Genomic DNA, 24,945 nt, shown 5'->3' with positions numbered 1-24,945 from the left:
ATCCTTGTGTTACTCGTGTGCTTGTGCCGGAAAGAGGAGCAGGAGACGGGGCAAAGTCCTGAGCTTGGCGTTGCTCCCATATAAAGACCTTAGATTGTAGCGATGAGGGCAATAGGGTCACCTAAAAGAGCAGTTTGGAGCGAACAGCAGCGGAAACTTGTTGTTAGGTACGCCCAGGAGCGGACTAAAGGACGCCCTAAAGCGGGAGCAGAAAGGTGCTACACAAGTTTTGTAGATATAACGGGGCCCTGCGCTGGCCATGGTATGACTCCAGCTTTAAAAGACCACAGCAATTACCATTGTCAGGCAGTTCAACCTAACTTAACGGAGTCGACGGTAACAGAGATCTAGCCCAGAATATCCCGCCCGATGCACATGACATGTGTATTAGAGGTTTACGCCCATCACTTTATCGGCGGCGGCGTAGGCTCTATTATATACCGGCGGCGGCGGCGTGGGCGGCGCGCCGGCGTTCGCCGGTATTCTTAATTTAAAAACCTTGATTTTTCTATTTAAAAAAATTATATTTAGGAAAGGTTTTGTTTGTATGTATTTAAGGAGATCAACGTTTTGGCCATTTCGGTTCGAAACTAACCGCGGTCTTTGGTATTGATACTGCTGCGTCTGCTGAAAAGAAATAGGGATACATAAAATGGTCACACTTTTGTCTGTATATGTCGTGCAAAGCGTAGTTTCACCTGGGGTTAACTCCTAATAATCGTCGCGAACACAATTTCCTTAAATAATTTGTGGCTCCATGGCGGTCACGCACAAAGGCGACTTACGGTTGCTATTAATGGTCCATTAATACTCATGACTCTCGTTGCACACTGCAGTTTTCCGGCCTTATGATATAAGAGATCAATATGGATGACCGCGTAGCTTCAGTTTTCAGACTAGTTCGACTGTCCACTACGTTACGGTAGTAGCACACACGGTCATTAGTTCAACTGTCTTGGAAAAAGCTTTTGCTTCACTATTTTGAGTGGTGAATATATGTGCCTACGTGATAGGCTATAATCAATGTGAATCACTCCAAGGGACTAGTTTTGGATAGGGCCGCCAACTTTAGGAAATGTCGAACCGGGAAACTTGAGTGTTGAAGGATGAAGTGTGAAAATCAAAATTAACATTTCAGACGCTGTTGTATAGTTTCGCAAATAAACAACAGATGTTTGAATGTAAGCTCAAGTGATTTTTCAAACCCTTCTCATGCCTACATATATCCTCAACTTAAGTATGAGGTAAGAATCATTTAAAAGGAGTGTTTATGCCCCTAGAACCTATGAAAACATTTTGCATCACTGATTTCGCTTATTCTTTCAGCTAATCGCAATATAAAATTTTATTAAAAATCGGCACCTTTTTTGAGTATTTTGCGTTTTTAACAACTTGAGGACAATTTGAAAACATGTTCGCCTTGGGTCATTTCATTTGAATTCTTTGTTCATTATTAATTTTTTGAAAAAAAAAAAAATATGCAAAGTGAGCATATACTTTACTGGACAGTGGTTAGATTTAACACCTTGCCGGAGAGAGAAAGAGAGAGTGGACCAGCTGCTAGCTAGGAAGATTATTTGTGAGATGGACCCAACAAATTAAATGGGGTTACACTGAAATGATAGCACTTGGTCGGAGAAAATTCTGACTGCTTTCGGTGTATAGAATCGGCTGCCGTCGGAAGCGTTGCGATTTGGTATTGTTATGGAGCTTATATCAAAACTATTTCCGAGTCTCTCCGAATAATTCCCTTTAAGTTCAGAAAGGGTTTTTTGGCATCCTTCGGTCCATTAACTGGATAACTTAAGCAGAATTGCGATAGCTTTATGAAATTTCGTATCCCGACTTATCTTAGTCCAGAAACTATGAGTATTGAAAATAGGCGCGATCGAACGATATAAATTTTGAATTATTAAATAATGAAAAAAACTTGTCACCAAAATGTATTCGTTTTTTTTTTTTGCCGAGCCATTGACGAGCAGTGGTTCGTCAAGCGTCGAGATCTAAAACTGCTCAGCTACAGAAGAACTATCATCAGTTGTGTGTTAAACTAAATTAATAGAATAGAAACAGACATATACAGCATTAACTATTAAGAGAGGTTAGAACAATATTTTGTGTGAACTGAGCCAACACAGAACAAGGAAGTGTTTCTATCGGAACCCGCCTATGGAAGCAGAAGTAGACGACGGTCCCTACTCCGCTGGAAGGACAAGGTGGAAAACGATTAAACTCCTTTGGTGTGACCAATTTACGCCGGTAGACAGAGAAAAGGAGCGACTGGCGCGCCTTGCTGGACGGCCACAACCGCTTAAACGGTAAAGCGCCAATTAAGTAAGTAAGTGCCAACACAGTATAATAAACCATCGTAAGATTTCCTCTGTTCCGTACGACTTTTCTAAATATATCGATCCATGCGCCACTAGCGAAGCTTTTTGTTATGTGTTTTATACTGTCACCGGCTTCTGAATTAAGTTGGAAATTTCAAGTCTCTAGCTCACCGAGAAGTTACTTAAAAACCGATCTCAAAATTCCAAATTTCCAAATTCTTATCTAATTATTTCGAACCGTGCCTCACCTAACGGAATTTTTTTCTCCTTTTGTTCCTTTGCCACGTTGTCTTAACATACCTGTGAAGTTCACATTTGTAGCTCAATGAGAAGTTACTTAAAAATAGATTGAACGATTTGTTTTGAAAATGCGGACAAATATTCAACCGACCTAATATAAAGGAAAATAAAAATAACAAGTAAGGAAGGTTAAGTTCGGGTGTAACTGAACATTACACACTCAGCTGAGAGCTTTGGAGACAAAATAAGGGAAAATCACCATTTAGCAAAATTTACCTAGGGTAACCCTGGATTGTGTTTCTATGACATGAGTTTCGAATGGAAGGTATTAAAGAGTATTTTAAAAGGGAGTGGGCCATAGTTCTATAGGTGGACGCCATTTAGGGATATCGCCATAAAGGTGGACCAGGGGGACTCTAGAATGTGTTTGTGCGATATGGGTATCAAACGGAAGGTGTTAATGAGTATTTTAAAAGAGAGTGGGCCTTAGCGCTATAGATGGACGAGTTTTCGAGATATCGCCATAAAGGTGGACCAGGGGTGACTATAGAATGTGTTTGTACGATATGGGTATCAAACTAAAGGTATTAATGAGGGTTTTAAAAGGGAGTGGCCATTAGTTGTATATGTGAAGGCGTTTTCGAGATATCGAACAAAATGTGGACCAGGAGATCATCTGTCGCTGTATCGCTAATTTATTTATGTATGTCATACCACGAACAGTATTCCTGCCAAGACTCCAAGGGCGTTTGATTTCGCCCTGCAGAACTTTTTCATTTTCTTCTACTTAATATGGTAGATGTCACATCCATTTTACAAAGTTTTTTCTATAGTTATATTTTGCGTCAATAAACCAATCCAATTACCATGTTTCATCTCTTTTTTCATATTTGGTACATAATTTTGGCATTTTTTTCATTTTTCGTAATTTTCGATATCGAAAAAGTGGGCGTGGTCATAGTCGGATTTCGGACATTTCTTATACTAAGATAAAGTGAGTTCAGATAAGTACGTGAACTGAGTTTAGTAAAGATATATGGATTTTTGCTCAAGTTATCATGTTAACGGCCGAGCGGAAGGACAGATGGACGACTCTGTATAAAAAAACAGTTAACGTCATAAATTCTATGCCACTACCAAATTTCACAAGGATTGGTAAATTTTTGTTCGACTTATGGCATTAAAAGTATTGTAGACGAATTAAATAAAAAAGGGCGGAGCCACGCCCATTTTGAAATTTTCTTTTATTTTTGTATTTTGTTGCACCATATCATTACTACAGTTGAATGTTGACATAATTTACTTATATACTGTAAAGATATTAAATTTTTTGTTAAAATTCGTGTTCGTAATCCGATTTTGCTAATTTTAACTTAACACACATATAGTAATAGGAGTAACGTTCCTGCCAAATTTCAGCGTGATATCTTCAACGACTGCCAAAATACAGCTTACAAAACTTTGAAATTACCTTCTTTTAAAAGTGGGCAGTGCCACGCCCATTGTCCAAAATTTTACTAATTTTCTATTCTGCGTCATAAGGTCAACCCACCTACCAAGTTTCATCGCTTTAGCCGTCTTTGGTAATGAATTATCGCACTTTTTCGGTTTTTCGAAATTTTCGATATCGAAAAAGTGGGCGCGGTTATGGTCCGATTTCGTTCATTTTAAATAGCGATCTGAGATGAGTGCTATATACCAAATTTTATCAAGATACCTCAAAATTTACTCAAGTTATCATGTTTACGGACGGAGGGACATGGCTAAATTAATTTCTTTTTTCGCCCAGATCATTTTGATATATAGAAGTCTATATCTATCTCGATTAGTTTATGCCGTTATGGATTACCGTTATGCGAACAAAGTTAATATACTCTGTGAGCTCTGTTCTGCTGTGTATAAAAAGGCGTATTATAATTGAAAGCGGTGCCGCTATAGCGTTGCCAAAAATGTTGCCATGTAAAATAATTTTGTCGAAATTAAGAAGACAGCAGAGCTTTAACATTCCCAAGTCAGGATGGGTTGCTTTTACGAATGAAGAAAAACGGGAAATATTTCAATCCTCTCCACGAAAACTGTTGTAGAATGTTGGTAGTGTTAGCAATTTTGTAAATACCAAGATGTTTTGGGGAAATGAATAATTTTTTACTAAATATTTGGTGAAATGATGAAGACTGATATCGCTTCTTCATTATTTTAAAACTTGTTTGAAGGTAGGTGTGAGGTAGGCAGTGAGAATTCTATTCAAATACGCACTATTTGAGCATAAATTAAATTTTGACATGAGCTAAGGCTTTTATGAAAAAAATTCAGAGATAGTGCATTCTGCAACCTGATTCTAATATAGTTCATCTACTTATAGAATCCTGAAATGGGGAATTTTTGAAGAATATTTTGAGATAGCGGGGTTATCGAGATATGGTGATACTCCATTCAGCAGTCGAAATGACCTCATAAAAAATGTTTGATTTTCTAACAACTTTAAATTCAGGGTTTGACTTTCACACAAGAGTTTTTGTCATAAGTGCGCTCTTCCAAAACAGGGAAAACTCTTTTCTGTTTAACCATTCATGCCGCTATGCCGGTGAAAACGGCGCGTAAAACAGCCGCTCTTTAGTGGTCCTAGTATAGTTGCACCGCTATTGGAGATTATATATATTTATATGCTTTTGATAATATATATTTGAGTAATCTTTTCTGGTGTGAACCAAAATTCGTATAATATAAAAGCGTTCATTCACCTCAGTGAGTGTCAGTAAACCTGAGTGCCTGTGTGAAATTGTTGGCATTGAATGTGAGTTACTTTGATGCAAAGTGTCATGGCGTCATACATAACATGACCATAAAAGAAATGCTGAGCAAGCAGTTTCTGTTGAATATCCATAAATCAGGGCATCCTAACAGACATCTGATTAATGGGGCCTCCCAGGAACTTAAGAAGTCATCTCCGTAAGCACTAAGAAGAAATCCGGCACTTAAGTGTTCAGCCATATGAAAAAAGAAGCATGACAAGGCCCTCAGAGACATCCATGAAAATGCGTCATACTATAGCGCCACAGATTGCCCGTTGAGACGCGCGTCACTCTAACTCAACTTCGATCAGGGTACTGTAATAGTTAAAACTCTTACTTATCCAGAATCAACCCCGGCATACCCAACGTATATCCCGTTTGTAATGTGTTCCTACATAATACCAACCATCTTTTCAATTGCAATGTAGAACCAACGCCTCTAACACTCTTATCTCTCTGATCAAACTCTGTTGAAACTGCAGGTTTCCCCGGACGCCCGTTAGAGGACATTGATGACAATTAGTGAGTGGTCGCACCTATTGGATGGGAAGAAGCACTGCTTTAACAATTGTAACAACTTTACCCAAAAAAAAAAAAAAAAATTACAGTTATGATAACAGCAACTTCGGTGACGATGACTATGACGATAGCAACAACACAACGACAACAATGACGCCGATGAGCGAAGCGTGCGATAGTAAAGACGACATTGTGACTGGGTCGCTGTGCGGCCATTACGTTTATTGCTTGAGTTGACAGACAATTATGAGATCGAAAAAAAAAAACAAAAATAGATGCGAGTTAAAAGGTGTGGGCTGCTTCGATGAGATATGTGAAATTGAAAGCTTTAGAGGCAGTTTTGTTATAATTTTCTTTTATTGAAACTTGATCTGCTTTTAGGCGTTAGATATGGTTTTTTGGCAACTAGTAGTACTTCGTGTAGGTTATAGCGATTTCGCCTTTATTTGGTTTTTGTTTTTTTTTTTTGTATGGTCATGACAGCAGCTTTTAATTCATGCTGCGGCCGAAACACCAAAAGTACAATTTTCTTTTGTATTCTTTAGTGCAAGCAAGACAACTTCACTGTTTCGCTTCAACACTTTACAAGGTTCGTTAGCTTGAAACAGCAAATACTATTTTTTAAGGTTTTTGTTGTATATAATTGTATTTATTATTTTGTATGTTTTATTTGCATTTTCGTATATATTTTTTCTTCAAAGAAAAAAAAAAATCAAAATCAAATAAATAATAAATTAAACCCATTTTTCCACTTAGAAACTTTTTTTGGTATTCTAATTACAGCTTTGTAAATGTATGGCGTTCTCTTTTTCTTGCAGGCATTTACTGATTTCAAAATCCGTACATACATATATCTCTCCATTTTGCGCAAACTTTGATTTTTTCGTATTCATTGCTTTCAATTTCAATTTTAAATTGAATTTAATAAAATTTCGATTTTATTTCAATGAAAAATTCGAGCTGTTATTTTATATTCGCTGTTTTTTTTACACTCGCAATTTTTTGCACTGTATAAAATTTGAATTCAGTTTGATTTATACAATTGTTTTTTGTCATTTGATTTTATTCATCTATTTCACTTTCACCTCGCATTTTTTTAGTTTTAGTTGCAATTTGGAACTTTTTTTTAATTATAATTTGTTTTTGTTCTTTTGCTTCATTTTGCCATGCAGTTATTAAATCTTACTTTTTTCACGTTTTCGCCGCAAAAAAAATATTTTTTATATATTCTGAACTTTTAATATTTATTTAATAGTTGTGTTTTTCAACTACATATGTATGTAATAAATTTCCATGCTTTATTTAGTAGAAGCACAGCACCTGTCACAAATTTTATCATTTTCGCACGCACACACATACGCAAATACATTGACATACTTTTTGGCTTCATGCAATACACAGCCTTTTCTTAGAATTTTCTATGCTTTCATATTTAATAAATAACTTTTCTTTGTTACGTATTTGACGTTTTTCCATGCCAATTTTGCACTCATTTTATTGTTGTATTGCGAAATTTTAATAAAAATTTGATAGAATAATAATTTTCACACTTGCTCCACATTTTCAATATTTTTCATGTAGGCATAAGTTTTTACATATCCGCCGTCGTTAACGTCTACTTCACCCTCTTGCACACGCACAAAAACTCACACAAACAATTACACCTAATTGCTGCTGCCACCACTACGAATTTCTGCTGCTCGTGCTTTGACTACCCACACTATGCTTTTACACAGCGCAGGCCACAAACTTGCTACGAGTATAGTCAGCAGCAAGCAAACCAACCATATGACCCCCCAAACACCCGCGTTGTTCCACTAACACGCTCTACGTGTATATTGAATTTTCCTAAAATGACATAGAAAAAAAATTTTTCCTCTTCTTTCTATGGCACAATTTTCATTTGCATTTTTTCACAACTAATTTATGTTTCGTTAATAAATTCTATTATATAAAGTTGCTTTATTATTTGCTTTAATAATATTTGTATAAAATTTTCACTTTTATTGCAATTTTACCCAATTTTCTTAAGAATTTTCCTGGAGCTATCAACGATTTTGTCTAACCATTCGGAGGAAAATTCAACGAACCTTTACACTTCAATTTGTTCACAATGTAGTATTACATCCCTAGCTATTAGTATGTGCGTGTGTCCTGGTCAGCGTTTCATATGTATGTGTGTGTTAGATAGGCAAGCTTTTTAGGTGTTGGTGTGTTTGTGTGTTGCGCGCGCCTGAGCGACCTGGAACAGTCCCAAACAGAATGAAACAAATATATGTCACATACTGGTGCAGCCAAGTAGTTAGCCCACTGGTTAAAATGCACAAAACATATAAATACCGTTATTTTTTGTAATTATGCTTGTCTCTGTTACGTGCTAAGGTGTCATCCCTATCACCCACATGTTATAAAGCATAATTAGATACTATTTGCCAAAAGTTTCTGTGTGTTCAGCATTTATTGTTGAATAAGCATTGCCAACATTGCGGAGCACAACTGTCAGGTTTGACATATTATCTGTCAAATAGCATCCATGCGCGTATGTGTATATGTACATATGTATTGACATATCGAAACGTATGACGTTACATTGCGTTGAATGCGACTACGACCACGCCATGTAACGGTATGTGAGCGCACAGTTGCCGTCGTTGATTTTTTCCACTAAAGTAGGTAGTTTTTCATGGTATGGGGAAATCCTGAATGGAAGCGTAAGTTGTAAAGTGCAAGCTTAAGCGTAAGCGTAGACTTTTAAAGTGGTATGCAAATAGGGAGATATATCGCCAGATGTAATTCAAAACCATACAACTTCATTACAAAAATTTAATGCAAAGACCTCTGGGCTGGTTATCTTTGTCCATAGGAGTATTCAATGCACGTGAACATAATCTCACCAGTCGATTCTGCTAAATAAACTCGAAATACTAAAATTTTTTATTTCATCTGTTAACAATAAAACGGGCGATATGTATAATATAAATGCAGCCGTAGTGTGGGGTGTACTTTACACTGAACCAAGAAATTGCATGCATACTAAGAAAAAGTGCGTATATTTTAAGAAATTTTCATTGAAAACCTCTCCAAACCCCGTATTCATAGAATTTAAGAATATAAATACAAGCAACAAATTTAGTAAAGCAGCTTAATGAATATGGTTCTTATATTATAAGAACAAAATTTTGTCATAAATATAACTTTACGAATTTTTTCTTCGATCATACGCTAATTTTCTAAATTATATGCAATTTTTCTTAAATTTTAAGAAAAAATCGGAGTGAATTTCTATTAAAATTTTTCTTAAGAAAACATGTACGTGTTTGGTTCAGTGTACTAAAAAATGTGTAAGCTAGGCGTTTTAATTGCTATTTTTGGAACAATATATATAATATAAAAAGAAGGAAGAGAAGGGAGGGAAATAATGGTTTGAAATAGGTACAATCTCCGAGGTATGGAAGAGTTATCGAAGTTTTATCAAATTGGTTTCGATTACTTAAATTACCAATGAGTTATCGATATTTTATAGACGAATTTTCGGATTCGAAAAAGTAACGACTATAAATCGAAAAGCTGTCGATATACATATCACCGAAAAGTTCTCGGGCTTTATCGAAAAGTTATCGATATGCCATCGAAAACTAATAAGATTTGTATAAAAATTTTCGAAATTTAATCGATTTGTTATTGGAGTTTAATAAATTTTTTATCGGTATGTACTCGATAACGACAATTCAGCATTTTTTTTTTGATACATATACCGATAAAGCCTCAATATAAAATCTTATTCGATAAGCCGATAACTAACTGATGATTCGACGAAAAGTGTATGTTTACACATCGAACTTCACAAGTATTTGGTGCTAATGCCTTGTTTTGTGCGCGATATTAGAAACTTATTTATAAAAGGTACATTTTAACGGAGCAAAATATTGAACTTAGTATTAAAACCTATACCTTATATTAAAATTATGTCGAGAAGGGGAACCTATTTCACCATATCCATCTAGTGCTCAGTCAATCATTGTATTTGCGTAGAAACTGCGATACTTTGCAAATTGGAGAATTCAACTCAAGAAAGGCATCCATTTGCGGCCTTATTCTGAGCGTAACTGGTAACATTGCAAAAATGTAGTGTCAATATGTATTGAAATAAAATCAAAATATGATTGATACTTTGTATGGAAAAGTAAAAGTATAGTTTGTAAATTCTAATAAATTGGTTGGTTGCAAAACCTCTTGATTATATCAATTAACTTTCCTATGTCTTCTATAAAGCTGCCTAGAGTTCGGAACCTCGTGTTCACAGGACTTGGGAGGAATTGAGTGACTGTTTCCTTGAAACGTTCACACTGCAGCTCTTGCACCTCTCGCGAAAAGGGGTTTTCCATTCTCTCCACGTATGGGCCAAGCGGCCAGTGAGCCATTATGGCGAATGTGATTCTCAATATTTTTTCCCTAGACTCATTCAGTAAAGACTCTGCTACTAACTAACTATGCTCTGACATTTGCCGGTTCATCCGCTTTTCATTGCCGGCAATGTACCTATGAAGGGCTCACTTATTGAGCGCAATGGACGCAAGATTTACTGCTTCTCGTAACGCTCTCCTAAAATTTTCGACTGCCTTAGACAACGTATATGGTGAATCTAAAGCTTTGAGCGTTACTTGTCTGTACGAGTATATGCGTATCTCACTGTCGCTAACCCTGCTAATTTTTGATGGGGTACTTTTTAAGAATGGGATACTTTTCTGAACAGAATAACTTTTAAACCGAGTACTTTTAAAAACTGGATAATTTTTTGCACCTAGTAATTTTTAAGAGCTGGGTGCTTTTTGAAGTGGGTTATTTTTTAGAACTAGGTACATTTCAGAACCAGGTATTTTCGCAGCCGGGGTATTTTTTTAAACTATGAACTTTTTAGAGCCTGGTCCTTTTCAGAACTATGAACTTTTTAGAACAGGGCACTTATAGTACAATGTACTTTATATTTTCAGGGCCGGGTACCTTCTGTAAAGCCCGCTATGTTTTAGAACAGGGTACTTTTTACAACTGGGCACTATTCTACAATTCTTTAAGGACCTAGTACTTTTTTAAATTGTACATTTTTTAAGGCAGTGTAATATTTAAGAACCGGTACTTTCTTAGAACCTATTATTTATTGAACTAGGTACTATTTAAGAGTCGGATACTTTTAAGAACGGGGAATTTTCAGAACCGGTTACTTTTCAAAAACCGGATACTTTTTAAGAACCGCGTACTTTTCAGGACAGGGAACTTATTCAAAACAGGATACTTTTTTGAACCGAGTACTTTTTCAGAATCGGCTGCTTTTTAGAATAGGTTACTTTTTTGGAAACGGATACTTTTTTGAACCGAGTACTTTTTTAGAGCCAGGTAAGCTACTCGGAGAACGAATGCAATTGAAATGGTGTGATATACCAACAGTAATAAGCTTCTAGTTCAAGGTTGAGCTGGCTAGTCCGTGAGTAACTCCCACGAACTGAAAGAGTCCTTAGTGTTTCTTAGTCAAACATACAAATAAAGCTATTAAAAGTGTTTTATAAGTCATAGAAATGGCACTCGGAAGTAAAATATTTACAGTAAGTATTTATTCCTAATCTCTAATAACATTAAAGTCTCTATATTACTATTTCCCCGTACTATCTCCCCGTGCTAGTAATTTAGTCGACATTAGCCATTAAAACTATATACCCTTTTTTGGAGGGCTCAAGGAGTTGGGCAGTGCTATTGTGGACCTCACCTACCCATGGTGAATCACGTTTCTTTACCACGCGAGGCTCTGGCGAACAAAATTTTCTAATGAAATTAGCAAGAGGGGGCTGACGGTCTAGGTTCAATGTGGTCTTACTAAATCGTTCCCAAGATAGTCTGGTGCTTGTTACCGAAACGCTCCGGATCTATGTCCGGCAAAGAACCATCAACATCGATAGCAGTCCCCAAAACCTTCGTGGAGTGTCCTTACCGCTACAACTACAACAACCCTTTTGGATATATTTTCGAATTTTTTGTTAAAACAGCATTAAATTATTGCACTTTATATGTGCACTTTTATTTTGAGTTTTTTTATGCACAGTCTCTTAGAAAATGTGTTTTGTGTTAAAAAATTTTAATTTTTAGAGTTTTTTTTGTGGTACTCAAGTAGATGTTTTTTTAGATTTTGCTTTGTCACATAGTATTTTAATATATGGCAACCATGTTTGTGAGGTGAAAAGTAAGTCTATGTATATTGTACATATACATACATATACATATAGGACATCACAAAATCCTATGACCCTTCCAATACGTACATACACTACTATCCTTAAACATATTAACTTGTTTTTTATAAGATTTCACTTAGATCTATATATAATGCACGTTATCAGCTCACTGCATTTTTATTTCATATCACTTCATTTTCGCTACCACTTTATCATTAATACATTATAAGTTGAATTTTTAAATACTCTAACTTGCGCGAGTTTATTATATTTACCTTTTCTCTGGTACGACTAGCAGATAACTGTTTATTCTTACCTCGCGTACGTAGCTGCAAATGCTTTCCAGAGGTTGTGTGAACTTCCAGTAAAATTTTCCATTTCACCATAAAGCAACGCGTGGAGTTAAATGTTTGTTATCACAGATGGGGCTGTTCGTAGTTTGACATTAACTGTTAATTTTGATTAAATAAACAGTAATAGCAAAATATGCTAACAGATGTCGCCGCGGTATATTGAAATGTCTGAATCGTAGACAATACCGGCGCAGGAACAATTAAAACTAGACTGTAGATGTATTTGACCAGATTAATTTAATCATCTTTCTAAAAACTCTTACTCGTTCAATTCTGAACTAGAACTTAACTGTCGCCAATCTATTCTACAGAATCGTGTACACCTCACATGGTTGTTTTGGCGCAGGGACATCGAGGAAAACTGCATTGCAGATGAACACGCTTGGCAGGGTACGACCATATAGATTGTTTCTGCCCAGCAAACGGTTAGAAATGTGCCACACCACATGCAGGTGTATGCTTAAGGTGCACATCCACCGTCAAGCCGACGAAAGATGGCTACAGAACACCGGTGTGTCGGACATCAAAGGAAACCTGTCCAAAGCGGGATCCTAAAAGATCGCGCCACGTGTACATTCTTGGTTAGGTCAGGTTGAACTGGCCGGTCAATAAAGACCTCACATAGACTGAATGTGTCCATAGTGTTACCAGAATGTGTTTGACGACCAAACGGAAGAACCCCAATCAGGTGCCTGGATATATGTTATAGAATAACTCCGTCCTCTTGGAAAATACTAGAAGCTTTCTAGGACCCAGCTTAATTTCTCAGAGATATGAGCCACTTTGTCTAATATCGTAGGCTTTGCACATAATCTTAGAAATTTTGTAGCTGCTCGATTTTGTACACGCCTTTCCTGCTTGATGGATCATATGCAACTCCTCTCATCTTTTGATTTCTCCCAAACGGGTTTTGGACGTCTATCGTCGACTCAGCGAGTGTTGCACCCTCCTTTGGCAACTCATCGGCCTTTTCGTTACCTTCTATCCCTTCATGGCCAGGAACCCATTAAAGATGTATGGTCAGGCCTGAGCGAAGTGTTTGCAATGTTTCTATGCGTTCCAAAACACTTCTTGATGAAGCAGTGTGTGAGATTATTGTCTTAATCCCAGCCTGACTATCAATATATAAATTGACGCGACTGCAGCTTAAGCACGCTACCTTCAAAATTTCTGCTGCTTCCTTCACTGCTATAATTTTCACTTGAAAAACGCTGCAGTAATCTGGCAGCCTATAGGATCTACTTATTTCTGGGTCAACGCAGTAAACAGCAGACCCAACCCCTTCCATTAATTTGGACCCATTCGTATAGACGTGTATAGCATGTTCTGCCGTTTCTGCACCGCGCCACCAACCCTCCGGCTCAATTGTGGCCCCAATATTTCTTTCGAAGCTCAGGCACGGGACCTTATATTCCGTTTGCCCGATATCAGATGGAGCTATACTGCTGTGACAATAAGCCCTGCACTCAAGCTGCCCGAAGCCTTAAGCCTTGTTGCCGTTGCTAACGCGATGTTTTTGACCGTTAGGTCTGCAGGCGGGATGTGTATAATGGCATGCTATGCTGCTGTCGGGGTAGTTTTTAAGGCTCAACTTTTTTTGGGCCTTTTAAAGCTACGAACAATGCAGCAACTTTATCTTCAGCATTCCAGTTGTCGACTGTTGCGGTCTCCTCAAACTGAATGTTAAAAACCTGGAAAGAAACAGAACCGTCAAAGGATGGTGTTTTTACCTTTGGATTACTCGCTGAAACTGCTGGGCGATTTATTTGCAGCTCCTGTATACGAACTCTCAAAGCTTCTATCTTGGCATCCATTTTGCCCTCGAGCTGTACAATTTTTGTCTTCTGTGCTTCTAACTGCGAAGATATTTGTGCCACCTGCAACAATAAGCGCTCCTCTTGTGCTTCTTGGATGTAATCTGTGCTGACATTTCCGAAATACGCGTTTCTTGTGCTTCAATCTGCGATCTTATTTGTGACGACATTTCTGAAAAACGTGCTTCTTGTCGTGTTTCCCGTGATTCCAGTTGGGAGACCATATATGTCTTCTATTCTGCCAGTTGAGATGACACTGTCGATGTTTGAGCAGATATTGCAGCCAAAATCGGGTTCAAGTCTGTGCTCGTAACTGTCTGCGATGTTTCGCTTTTCTCTTAAATTTTTGTTGTTACCTCGTTCCTTCCGACTCCATTACCTCTAGTAGCCGTATTTGAAGTTCGATCTTATTGCCAGTTGTATTCAATCCACGGTTCTCCAACTCCTATTTCAGTTGCTGGATCCTTAATTCACTTAACTTTGTCATATCCAAATTGTATTCGAAATCTTCGGAATTTATTCAACAATTCCTCTTCTGACACCAATTGTATCGAATTTAGTGAAATTCCGCCTATTTGCAACCTTGCTAACGTTCGAATCGCTAAATTGTTGAATAAATAACTCCAATATTCAATAATGTAAAATGGTCTTTCTTAAAATACTTTGAAAGTACTTCACAATAACACTTAACTCCACAACCAATAGCGTGCTTAAATCAAACTGAATACTGACTACTCAGCTTTCCTGCTTTTATACTCTTTGTTGCCTCGTTCACCCATTTCTCCTAAAGTCTAGTAATTCGCGGACTTCACACCAGCCATATATGTACATATATATTTGTAGTTTAGAGTCTCTCCCATAGCCATATGCGTGTGTATATGTGAGTACTACTTCGCTGATGGTGAGTATCTCTCTGCTGCCTTGTATGTTCATGTGCAAATGATGATTGATTTGTTTACGTATATACTGCTTAGTACTGGCTTAGTGATGGTACACAGTAACGCTTAGTGATGCTAATATTCGTCACAATACGACATCAGTATTCTGAGGTAGCAATATGTAGCTTCCCCAACACAATTGTCAACCACACCTACCTGTGGCGAATCCTGTTTCATTAACAACCCAGGCTCTGGCCACCCCGAACTTCTGATGGATCTAGGGGGTGGGAGGGCGGAATGGCCTAGAAGTTATCGCGCCAAATCGTTCCAGAGATGGTCGGGCTAGTACCTTCATGGTGCTTGTTACTGGAACGTACCGATAACAATCCCCAAGACCTTTGGGGAGTGTCCCTATTGCTACAACAACAACAAGAACAACTAGGCTTATAACTATGGCAGTAGTATACTGCCGGAAGCTAAATGCTCTGTAAAAGATATCAGCAGGCGCCCAATGTGCTACTTAGCTATCTACGCGGCACAGCAAACAACCATCAAAATGAAGCTGGACACATACGCATTTCAGTAAAGCAAACACGTGCTTGCACACCGCAACCAATTTTTCTTTCTCGAGATGCTCAGACACCCGCTTTATAAATTGTGATGGGTCTGACTATCATTGTTTACACACACCGTCGGACAATGTGGCCACAGTACAACGATTTGCCTGCGAACACCACCATTACATTTGTAGCCTTAGATATTGCGTTATCTACATGTTTGCTCCACTGTTACGCAACGTCGCAATTATTAAGTGACCTGCAATTCGAGGAATGATTTTCGATTGTGCCATCTTTTAATTCCCAAGCAAGGTACATAAGCAATGTCACGGGATTAAAATATTTGAGAAGTCAACAAATCTCTCCCGCGGCGGTCGGGCTTTGATCAGAAGATGAAAAACTAAAGCGTACCGGAGTCATTACCCACAAAGAACTGCCCAAAGGAATATCACTACAATAAAAATTATCGTTAAAACTAAAAGAACAGAAGCAAGAGCATCTATAAGGTGGATTTTGCTGACTATTGGGGTATCGCTCAGCTAATCCAGATTCAAGTGAACAACTGAATACACATATATACATACATATAGAAAGACGAGGAATTGGTACCAACGAAGTATTGTCGGCTTTTGGTAATGGAGCTACCGTCGGGTGTTAATGAAACAGATGAATGATGCTAACGCCACCAATGGAATCGGCGAACGGGTTCGCGTTAAACTATTATCTGATAGGAAGTGTGAATGGTGATTGGGCGACGTATACCCGGTGAATGAGTGACATATTAACGGTGAAATTGATAAGTGATAACCCTTTCGCTGTTCTTTTAAATCACCAGTGAACCGGCGCTTGAGGGTAAACAAGGAACGATAGCGGGCCAATTAATGGTAAGACAGTGAGTGGTTGCACGCTGCCAAAATTTGCTGCGTATTTTGCACGGATAATCAGGTGATAAAATTACTGATGGCGGTAGAATGGTGGAAAGAAATTATAATGCGATGATCTACTGAATATAACATGTCTTAATGATCTGCTTGGTAGTTCACAGAACCAAAACAAATACAAATATCCTGGCGGTTTTAAGCTGGCACCCCTATATGCGAATTTATTTAATAAAAACGACGTGGTTCGTTTGCACAAGGTAAGCCCAGAAAAGAGATCGGAAAAACAAATTTTAAAGCTGCCTGAAGGTTTCACCCTGAAATGCGGTTGATTTTATATAACCTATGTAGTTCTCTTACCCAAGGTTAGCCCAGGATAGTCTTCCCTTTCTTTTCGTAAGCTAAGCCTTGAAACAAAAAAATTAGTATAATAATGTGTTTTATTTGCCCAAGGTTAGCCCATGCCTCTCTCACCATTAAAGAGAAAGTAGTCCAAGCAACTAAATCCTTCTTACCCATGAAAACGGAAGTCCCAAACTCAAGAGGGCTATTGAATAAGGAATGCCAACGACTAACTGAATAGTAATACGTGTACTGGAAATGGCGGTTACACCTAGACTAACAGTCATAAACTCTGGCTCATCGACAAATTTCAGGAGACCAGGCAGCGAATATCAGGATGGCATCGGAGAGCATATCTAGAGCTACACAAAAGTTAAAAGTGCTTGACTGACAGCGATCACCAATACATTGCTTTCCTGGAAGGTCCAAAATAAGCGTCAGTAAAGTTTAACATTGCAGTCCTTATTATTGCCATTGACGCATGCCCGTTAAATATCCTCGTCTCATCAAATGCTGAAGAGCATATTAAAGTATCTGCTGTCATCGAGCAAAGAGTCAGCGCATATGCGCCTTGACAACCACGCATAAAACACTACGTTTATTTGGGAACTAGCATTAACACAAACAACAAAATCAACTCTGAAATCCAGCGTAGAGTCACTCATGCAAATCAACGCTACTTTGACCTAGGTAGGCAGTTGGAAGGTAAAGTCATTTTTACAAGTCATTTTTCGTACCCGTCCTGCTATATGGTGCAGAAGAATGGACCATGACAACAACAGATGAAGCGGCTCTAGGATTGTTCGAGAGAAGAGTGCTTGGAAAAAGTTGGAAAGGGATGGAAAGAAATATAAATTCCGTTGCTAACAATTGACAACAGTAAACCCAAAGAAAAATCGACGGGCCTGCCTTTTTGGACGGCCATAACCGCTTAAACGGTTAAGCGCCGATTAAGCAAGTAAGCTTGGTCAAACAGGAAAGCAAAAATCTGTGCCAATGCTACAAAATAAATAGCGCAAAAAATTCGTTTTCTGGCAGAGAGTAGAAATGGCAGAGAAAAGGGTCAGACGCTTGGATGAAGCTATGGAAAGATGTCAACTAGGACACTTGAGGCATGTGTTACAAAAAAGCACCAAAAAAGGTTAGAAACATGATGCCTAAACCCGGGTAAAAGCACTGTTCCCTACTAATGAAATAAGGGAAGATAGTGGTTTCCACATAAGCATACTTGAAGAAATTCCGTCATTTACTTCGAGTTTGACCTTTACATGGACAGATTTAATTCAAACTTTGTACACTTATCAAAGACCGGTGGGAATTAAATAATTTGATGGTGGAGTACATGAGGTCAATGCACACAAGGTCAATTAACCCTATGAAGACTTCAGATGGCAATAAGGTATATTTTATCTTTGCGTACGTATCCAGGACCGATAGCAATAAAATAATTTGATGATGGTGTGTCTTAAATTCAAGGGACATAAGATCAATTGACATCATGAACATTAAGGTTAGTCGCCACTTAACCCATGCATCAAGGACCAATGAAAACACAATAATTTAATGCCGGAGTGTCAAAAGATCAACGGATATTACTACTTAAAATTGCCATAAAGTCAATTGACACTTTGCTCCAGTATCAAGGACTGATGCAATAATTTAATGGTGGGGTGATATAAAGTCAACGGACATAAGACCAATTTAGCTTATGGGCATATGATTTGACTTTTCAAAATTTAGTGCAGTGGTGATTTAGGAAATTTGGAATTGACCAACTGACTATTTCAGAGAGAAGGCCATAACGATAATTTTAACGAACTGAGACCAGCACAACAACAAGAACCAAAAATTTCAAAATAAAAACAGTTTCAAAAACTAAAAAATACATTAAAAATTATTTTTAAAATACGTTTAAAATAATAATGAATGAAAAATTTAAAAGTGGGAATAATTTTACTCTCTTTTCATAACTCTTTTTTTATAGATAGTTGAAAATGGAATAATTGTAACATTTAATATATGTATCAAGAAATGCACGCTTTTTATGCCGAGTTTGAATTTCTCATTGAATATTCTTTTAAGCGTATTTTGAAAATTATTTTTAAGTTTTAGTTTCAAGTGCTTTATAAGCATGTTTTTTAGTTTTTTTAACTATATTTATTACAAAAGCAACAAAGAAGACGAAAGAGATAATAAAATATAAATAGATAATAATAAAGCAAAATGAAATAAAACAAGTAAGGAAGGATAAGTTCGGGTGTAACCGAACATTACATAGTGGGCGGTGCCACGCCCAATGTCCAAAATTTTACTAATTTATATTCTGTATCATTAGGTGAAGTTTCATCGCTTTATCCGTCTTTGGTAATGAATTATCGCACTTTTTCGGTTTTTCGAAGTTTTCGATATCGAAAAAGTGGGCGGGGGTTAAAGTCCGATTTCGTTAATTTTAAATAGCGATCTGAGATGAGTGCCCAGGAATTTACATACCAAATTTCATTAAGATACTTCAAAATTTACTCAATTTATCGTGTTTACGGACAGACGGACGGACATGGCTAAATAATTTTTTTTTTCGCCCAGATCATTTTGATATATACGTTACGGGGTGCCATTATGCGAACAAAATTAATACACTCTGTGAGCTCTGCTCAGCTGAGTATAACAATATAAGATAAAGTAAGGCAAGGAAAAGGAGGGAAAAGAAAGCAAAGGTATAGAGACATCTGTAGAGGTGGGCGAACTATAGTAATTTATATAATGACTAGCAGACCCGGCAGACGTTGTCTGCATACATTTTAGTAAGCTTTTTCCGTCTAACTCAGCTCTACCCCTCTACACTTTTTCCTAATCTTTTTATTCATTCCTCCCTCTGTCTTTTTCGCTTCATCTATCTCCATCTTCGTCTCATTCTATCTCTTTCTCAGTCTCCTTCTCTCTTTTCTCTTCTCTTAATTTTTTTCTCATTCTTCTTCATCTCTTATTGCCAGTCCCACAGGTGGTATGTATTTTGTTCCAGTCCCATTCCGAGTCTCAGTCCCAGTCCCACTCCGAGTCTTAGTCTCAGTTCCAGTCCTAGTCCTAATCCCAGTCCCAGTCCGTCTCTGGTATACTTCCCGGAAAAAAGCATCGTAAATACTAATATAAGCAAATTTATATAAGAAATTTCAGGCAAATCGAATAGCACGTATGTAATTAGGTATGTGGGTATTATCAATTCTTGTCTTGTATTTTTGCCAGGTTGATGCACCTAAATCGAATATGACAATGATAATTATTTTAAAGCTCCCAGCAACAGGTTTCATTTGATATCCATATTACACACACATGCCAGGAGTATCCGGGTCCACGTTTTGGCCTATATCTCGAGACCCTAGTCACTCAGCGGTGTAAAACTTACTCTGTATTATAGCACACATCAACAGCTTACTATTAACTAAAGCATACATCAGCAGCTTCAATTTGATACCCATAATGTAAAAACACATTCTAGGTGTATCCGGGTCCACGTTTTGGCCTACATCTCCAGACGCTAGTCACCCAGCGGCATAAAACTTACTCTGTACTAAAGCACACATCAACAGCTTCAATTTGATACCCATAATATAAAAACACATCCTAGTGTTACCCTGATCCACGTTTTGGCCTCTATCTCGAGACCCTAGTCACCAATAGGTATAAAAACTACCCTTTACTAAAGCACTCATCAACAGCTTCAATTTGATACCCACAATGTAAAAACATTGTCTAGGCGTTCACGGGCCCACGTCTGGCCTATATCTCCAGACCCTAGTCACCCAGGGGTATGAAATTTATCCTCTACTAAATCACTCATCAACAGCTTTCATTTGTTATCCATGTTGTATAAACACATTCTAGGGGTACCCGGGTCCACGTTTTGGCCTATATCTCGAGACCCTAGTCACCCAGGGGTATGAAATTTATCCTCTACTAAATCACTCATCAACAGCTTTCATTTGATATCCATATTGTATAAACACATTCTAGTGGTACCCGGGTCTACGTTTTAATCTCAAGACCCTAGGCACGTAGCGAAAAAAAGGTAGGCGTTGGCCGATTCTCAGACCTACCCAATATGGTCACAAAGTTTCATGGGGATCGGTTGAGCCATTTCGGAGGAGTTAAGCCTCTAACACCGTGACACAAGAATTTTATATATTAGATAATTCCCAATGAATTAATAAATCTGATTCACAACTTTATGGCCTAAAATATAATCCATGCATCACAATTTTTTATCCGTGATATCTTTTTTGCAGAAGTAAGCAATATTGTAAGAGTTATGTGCATAACTTCATACTGTGGTAATACTAAATCGAATTATTATACGGTTATTGTATGTCACCACAGCTATGCTTATACAATACCTAAATAATACTTAGATACGTATTTGTTAAATTGTACTTACATTATATCCCCTAATTTCAGTCTCGTATGTATAAGTGCACAGCTTTTGTGATCACTAGTTGTAACGGCACGTCTACGCCTCGGTGGGATTTTTGGCACATATTGGGTACCAATGCTACCGGGTCCGCCACCCCCGCTGTCTTCTAGGCTTGATGCTAACATGCCTCCACTTATGCGAACCATTGGCGAAGATCCTCTGCGTCGATTCGACATGTGACGTCCGGCTACACCTCCCAACATTCTGCAAATGAATTTAAAAAAATACATCTAATTTAATTATATTAAACCACTGCAAACCATCTAAATGTATTTTAGTTTATTAAAACAATTTTAGGGGCTTATTTTTGCTAATATTAAGACCAGCTGCAAAAACAAAAAATCTCTCAGTTTTGTTTTATCATAAACAAAAACGAAGAGAAAATACCTTTTTTCTGTATAAAGTTTCCTTTCGTAATAGTTATAGTAACAATACTCATGGCACTAGAATGATAACTAAACAACGATCAGGTGTTTTGTAAAATGTCGCCGCGAAAGTGCAAATATGAAGCTAAAGCTTTTTTTTATATACGTGCGCAATTTATTAAAGTTCGAGATATAAAATATGAATTAAAAACATCTCTCATCCTCTGTGAAGCCTACGAAGCATATTTTGGCTGTCCTGTTTGGAATCAAGACAAGACATGGGCTCCACATGTTGCTTGTAGTTATTGTAAAAGATGTTTGGAAGGTAAGCAAATTTTATTTAAATAGTAAATTATATAAAAAATACATACTGATTTCTGTTTCTATATTTTAGGTTGGTATCGAGGTGAGAAAAGATCTATGAAATTTGCAATACCAAGAATTTGGCGAGGCCACGTTAAAGACTGCTAATTTTGTATTGTCATTCTGAGTGAAAGACGTAGAGGTAAAAATGCAAAATCTGTCGGATATCCTGATGTTGAATCTTCTTCTGCTCCAGCCGCACACGATCTGAAACGACCAGTACCAGAGCCAAAGAAAAAATTATCGCAGAGGAGTGGCTCATCTCTTAGTTCTTATAAAAGCAATGTCGATAAGGAATTTTTACCGACACCAGAATATCCATAAATATCATTGCATCAATACTGAAGATTTTAATGAATTGACTAGAGATTTAAATTGACCAAAAAGTAAAGCAGAGCTCTTGGGCTCTTCTTCGAACAACGTTATCAAGGCCAATATAATAAAAACATGATGGGAGATTATATTTGGGGTTTATTGAGGGATAGTACCTATGAACATAAAAGAAAAAGTAGAAGTGTACACTTTTAAATCATTTTCCACTATTTTTTAAGCTATTTCGATATTAAAACTTAATAAAAATATTTATTTGAATTGTTCCATTTTCAAGTAAAAATTCAAACCACTTATTTTGAAAAATTTCGTTGAAACACCCCCATCCAAAAATACGAAATTTGCACCAAACCAAAACTTTCTTATAGCCTGATCTCCTTATTTTGTTCACAATTGAACATATATATAAATGTATATATATACATTTAAATTTCTTATCTTTTTCAAGCCATGAAGCAAACTTTCCAAGAAAATTTACTTTGGTGTAATTCACTTGAATCCAACTCATACGAAGCTTTAATAAAACAAGTAAAGGTGTCTAAGTTCGGGTGTAACCGAAAATTATATACTCAGCGTGAGCTTCAATTGTATTTTTCATTTCAGATAAATTACTTTTCTACATAACACGTGACAACGCCCGTTTAAAAACGAAATGTCTCCCCATTTCCTCTTACAATAAAACTTGATAAGTGAAATATCATTGATTCAAAACTATTCTTTGCTAAGTTATAGCTTATTATTCTAGTCCACGACCCTTTTAAAAATCTTTTATTTAAAAGTAGGCGTGGTCTTCAACCGATCTCGTTCATTTTTCCTAGAAATATACGAAATATTAGGGAAAATTTGTGTACCCAATTTTTTACGATCCGTTAATTTTTCTTCGAGTTATGGCTCCCAACATAGAAAATTGCTTAGTCGAAAAAGGGGCGGTGCCACGCCCGTTTTTTAATTTGAAGTTTTTCCTATTTATTGTTATAAATCCACTTGGGAAATGAAATACCATTGATATAAAACTCCTTTTTTGCAAAGATATAGCTTATTTTATTCGTCCACGACCCTTTTAAAACTCTTTTATATAAAAGTGGGCGTGGTCCTTAACCGATTTCGTTAATTTTTCATCAAAGCATTCCTTATAGTAAAGGCAACCTCTCTGCTGAATTTTTTTACGATAGGTTTAACGATTTTTGATTAATAATATTTGTAAAATTGACGCCCATTTTAACCAATTTTTCCAAATTTTTATCAAGAGTCTCGATATCAGTCCACGTGTCAAATTTCAACAGTCTAGGTATATTATTTACTAAATTATCAGGTTTTTTGTGTTTTCCAAAATTCTATATATATAAAAAGTGGACGTGGTTATCATCCGATTTCGCTCATTTTCAATACCAATCTATTCTGGATCCAGATAAGCTAGTGTACCAAATTTGGTGAAGATATCTCAATATTTACTCAAGTTATCTTGCTAACGGACGGACGGACGTACATGGCTCAATCAATTTTTTTGTTCGATACTAATGATTTTGATATATAGAAGTCTTTTTTTATCTATCTCGATTCCTTTATACCTGTACAACCAACCGTTATCCAATCAAAGTTAATATACTCTGTGTGCAAAGCACGCGGAGCATACAAATTCGGACTTTACTGCAGCATTCATCATACAATCCCTTGTCTCTATTTACTCCCTCCTAAAACAATACACACGTGGTCTAAAACGGCTTAATCTTTTAGCTTTTGGCCACGTTCTGCAACCCACACCTCATACAACTCCCACTTTGTTATCGTCATTACATCAAAACGGGGACCTACGGGGATGAAGAATCATTTGAGTTATATGTAACAATATTGTTTTATAGCGGAAATACAAAAATTATTGTGCTCCATGACTGGACATCGCAACTTTTCTTCCGATTGCGCATAGTAAACGCCAGACCTTTACTCCCGAATTGTACCACGGCTTCTGGACCTTACTTACTTACTTAATTGGCGCTTAACCGTTTAAACGGTTATGGCCGTCCAACAAGGCGCGCCAGTCGCTCCTTCTCTCTGCCAACTGACGCCAATTGGTCACACCAAGGGAGTTTAAATCGTTTTCCACCTGGTCCTTCCAACGGAGTGGGGGCCGCCCTCTACCTCTGCTTCCATAGGCGGGTTCCGATAGAAACACTTTCTTGGGCGAAGCGTCATCTTTCATTCGGATAACATGGCCCAGCCAGCGCAGCCGCTGCGTTTTAATTCGCTGCACTATGTTGATGTCTGCGTATAGCTCGTACAGCTCATCGTTTAATGTTTTTCAGTATTCGCCATCGCCAACGCGTAGGGGTCCATAAATCTTTCAAAGAACTTTTCTCTCGAACACTCCCAGAATCGCTTCATCTGCTGTTGTGATGGTCCATGCTTCTGCCCCATATAGCAGGACGGGTACGATGGGTGACTTGTAGAGTATGATTTTCGTTTGCCGAGAGAGGACTTTACTTTTCAATTGCCTACCTAGT

At 37.4% G+C, this 24,945-nt stretch overlaps 1 protein-coding gene and 1 long non-coding RNA gene across 23 annotated transcripts in view; both read right to left on the bottom strand.

Annotated features, from left to right (window-relative positions):
• Positions 1–7,984, bottom strand: part of LOC137250719 (uncharacterized) — a 39,531-nt gene extending 31,547 nt beyond the window's left edge. Inside the window, exon 1 of the long non-coding RNA XR_010953055.1 lies at positions 7,900–7,984. This is a non-coding gene — a long non-coding RNA (uncharacterized lncRNA). The remainder of the gene's footprint in view (positions 1–7,899) is intronic.
• Positions 1–24,945, bottom strand: part of cac (cacophony) — a 503,311-nt gene that overhangs the window by 360,360 nt on the left and 118,006 nt on the right. For all 22 annotated transcript variants that reach the window (XM_067783991.1, XM_067783979.1, XM_067783982.1 and 19 more), the window contains exon 3: positions 21,354–21,593. In XM_067783991.1, the coding sequence (XP_067640092.1) occupies positions 21,354–21,592 (239 nt within the window). In that variant the 5' untranslated portion in view covers position 21,593. The remainder of the gene's footprint in view (positions 1–21,353; positions 21,594–24,945) is intronic.

The sequence above is a fragment of the Eurosta solidaginis genome, chromosome 4 (assembly GCF_040869045.1).
Source record: "Eurosta solidaginis isolate ZX-2024a chromosome 4, ASM4086904v1, whole genome shotgun sequence".
NCBI lineage: Eukaryota > Metazoa > Arthropoda > Insecta > Diptera > Tephritidae > Eurosta > Eurosta solidaginis.
Note: the sequence above shows the minus strand (reverse complement) of the source record. Positions and strands in the feature narration are given on the sequence as shown.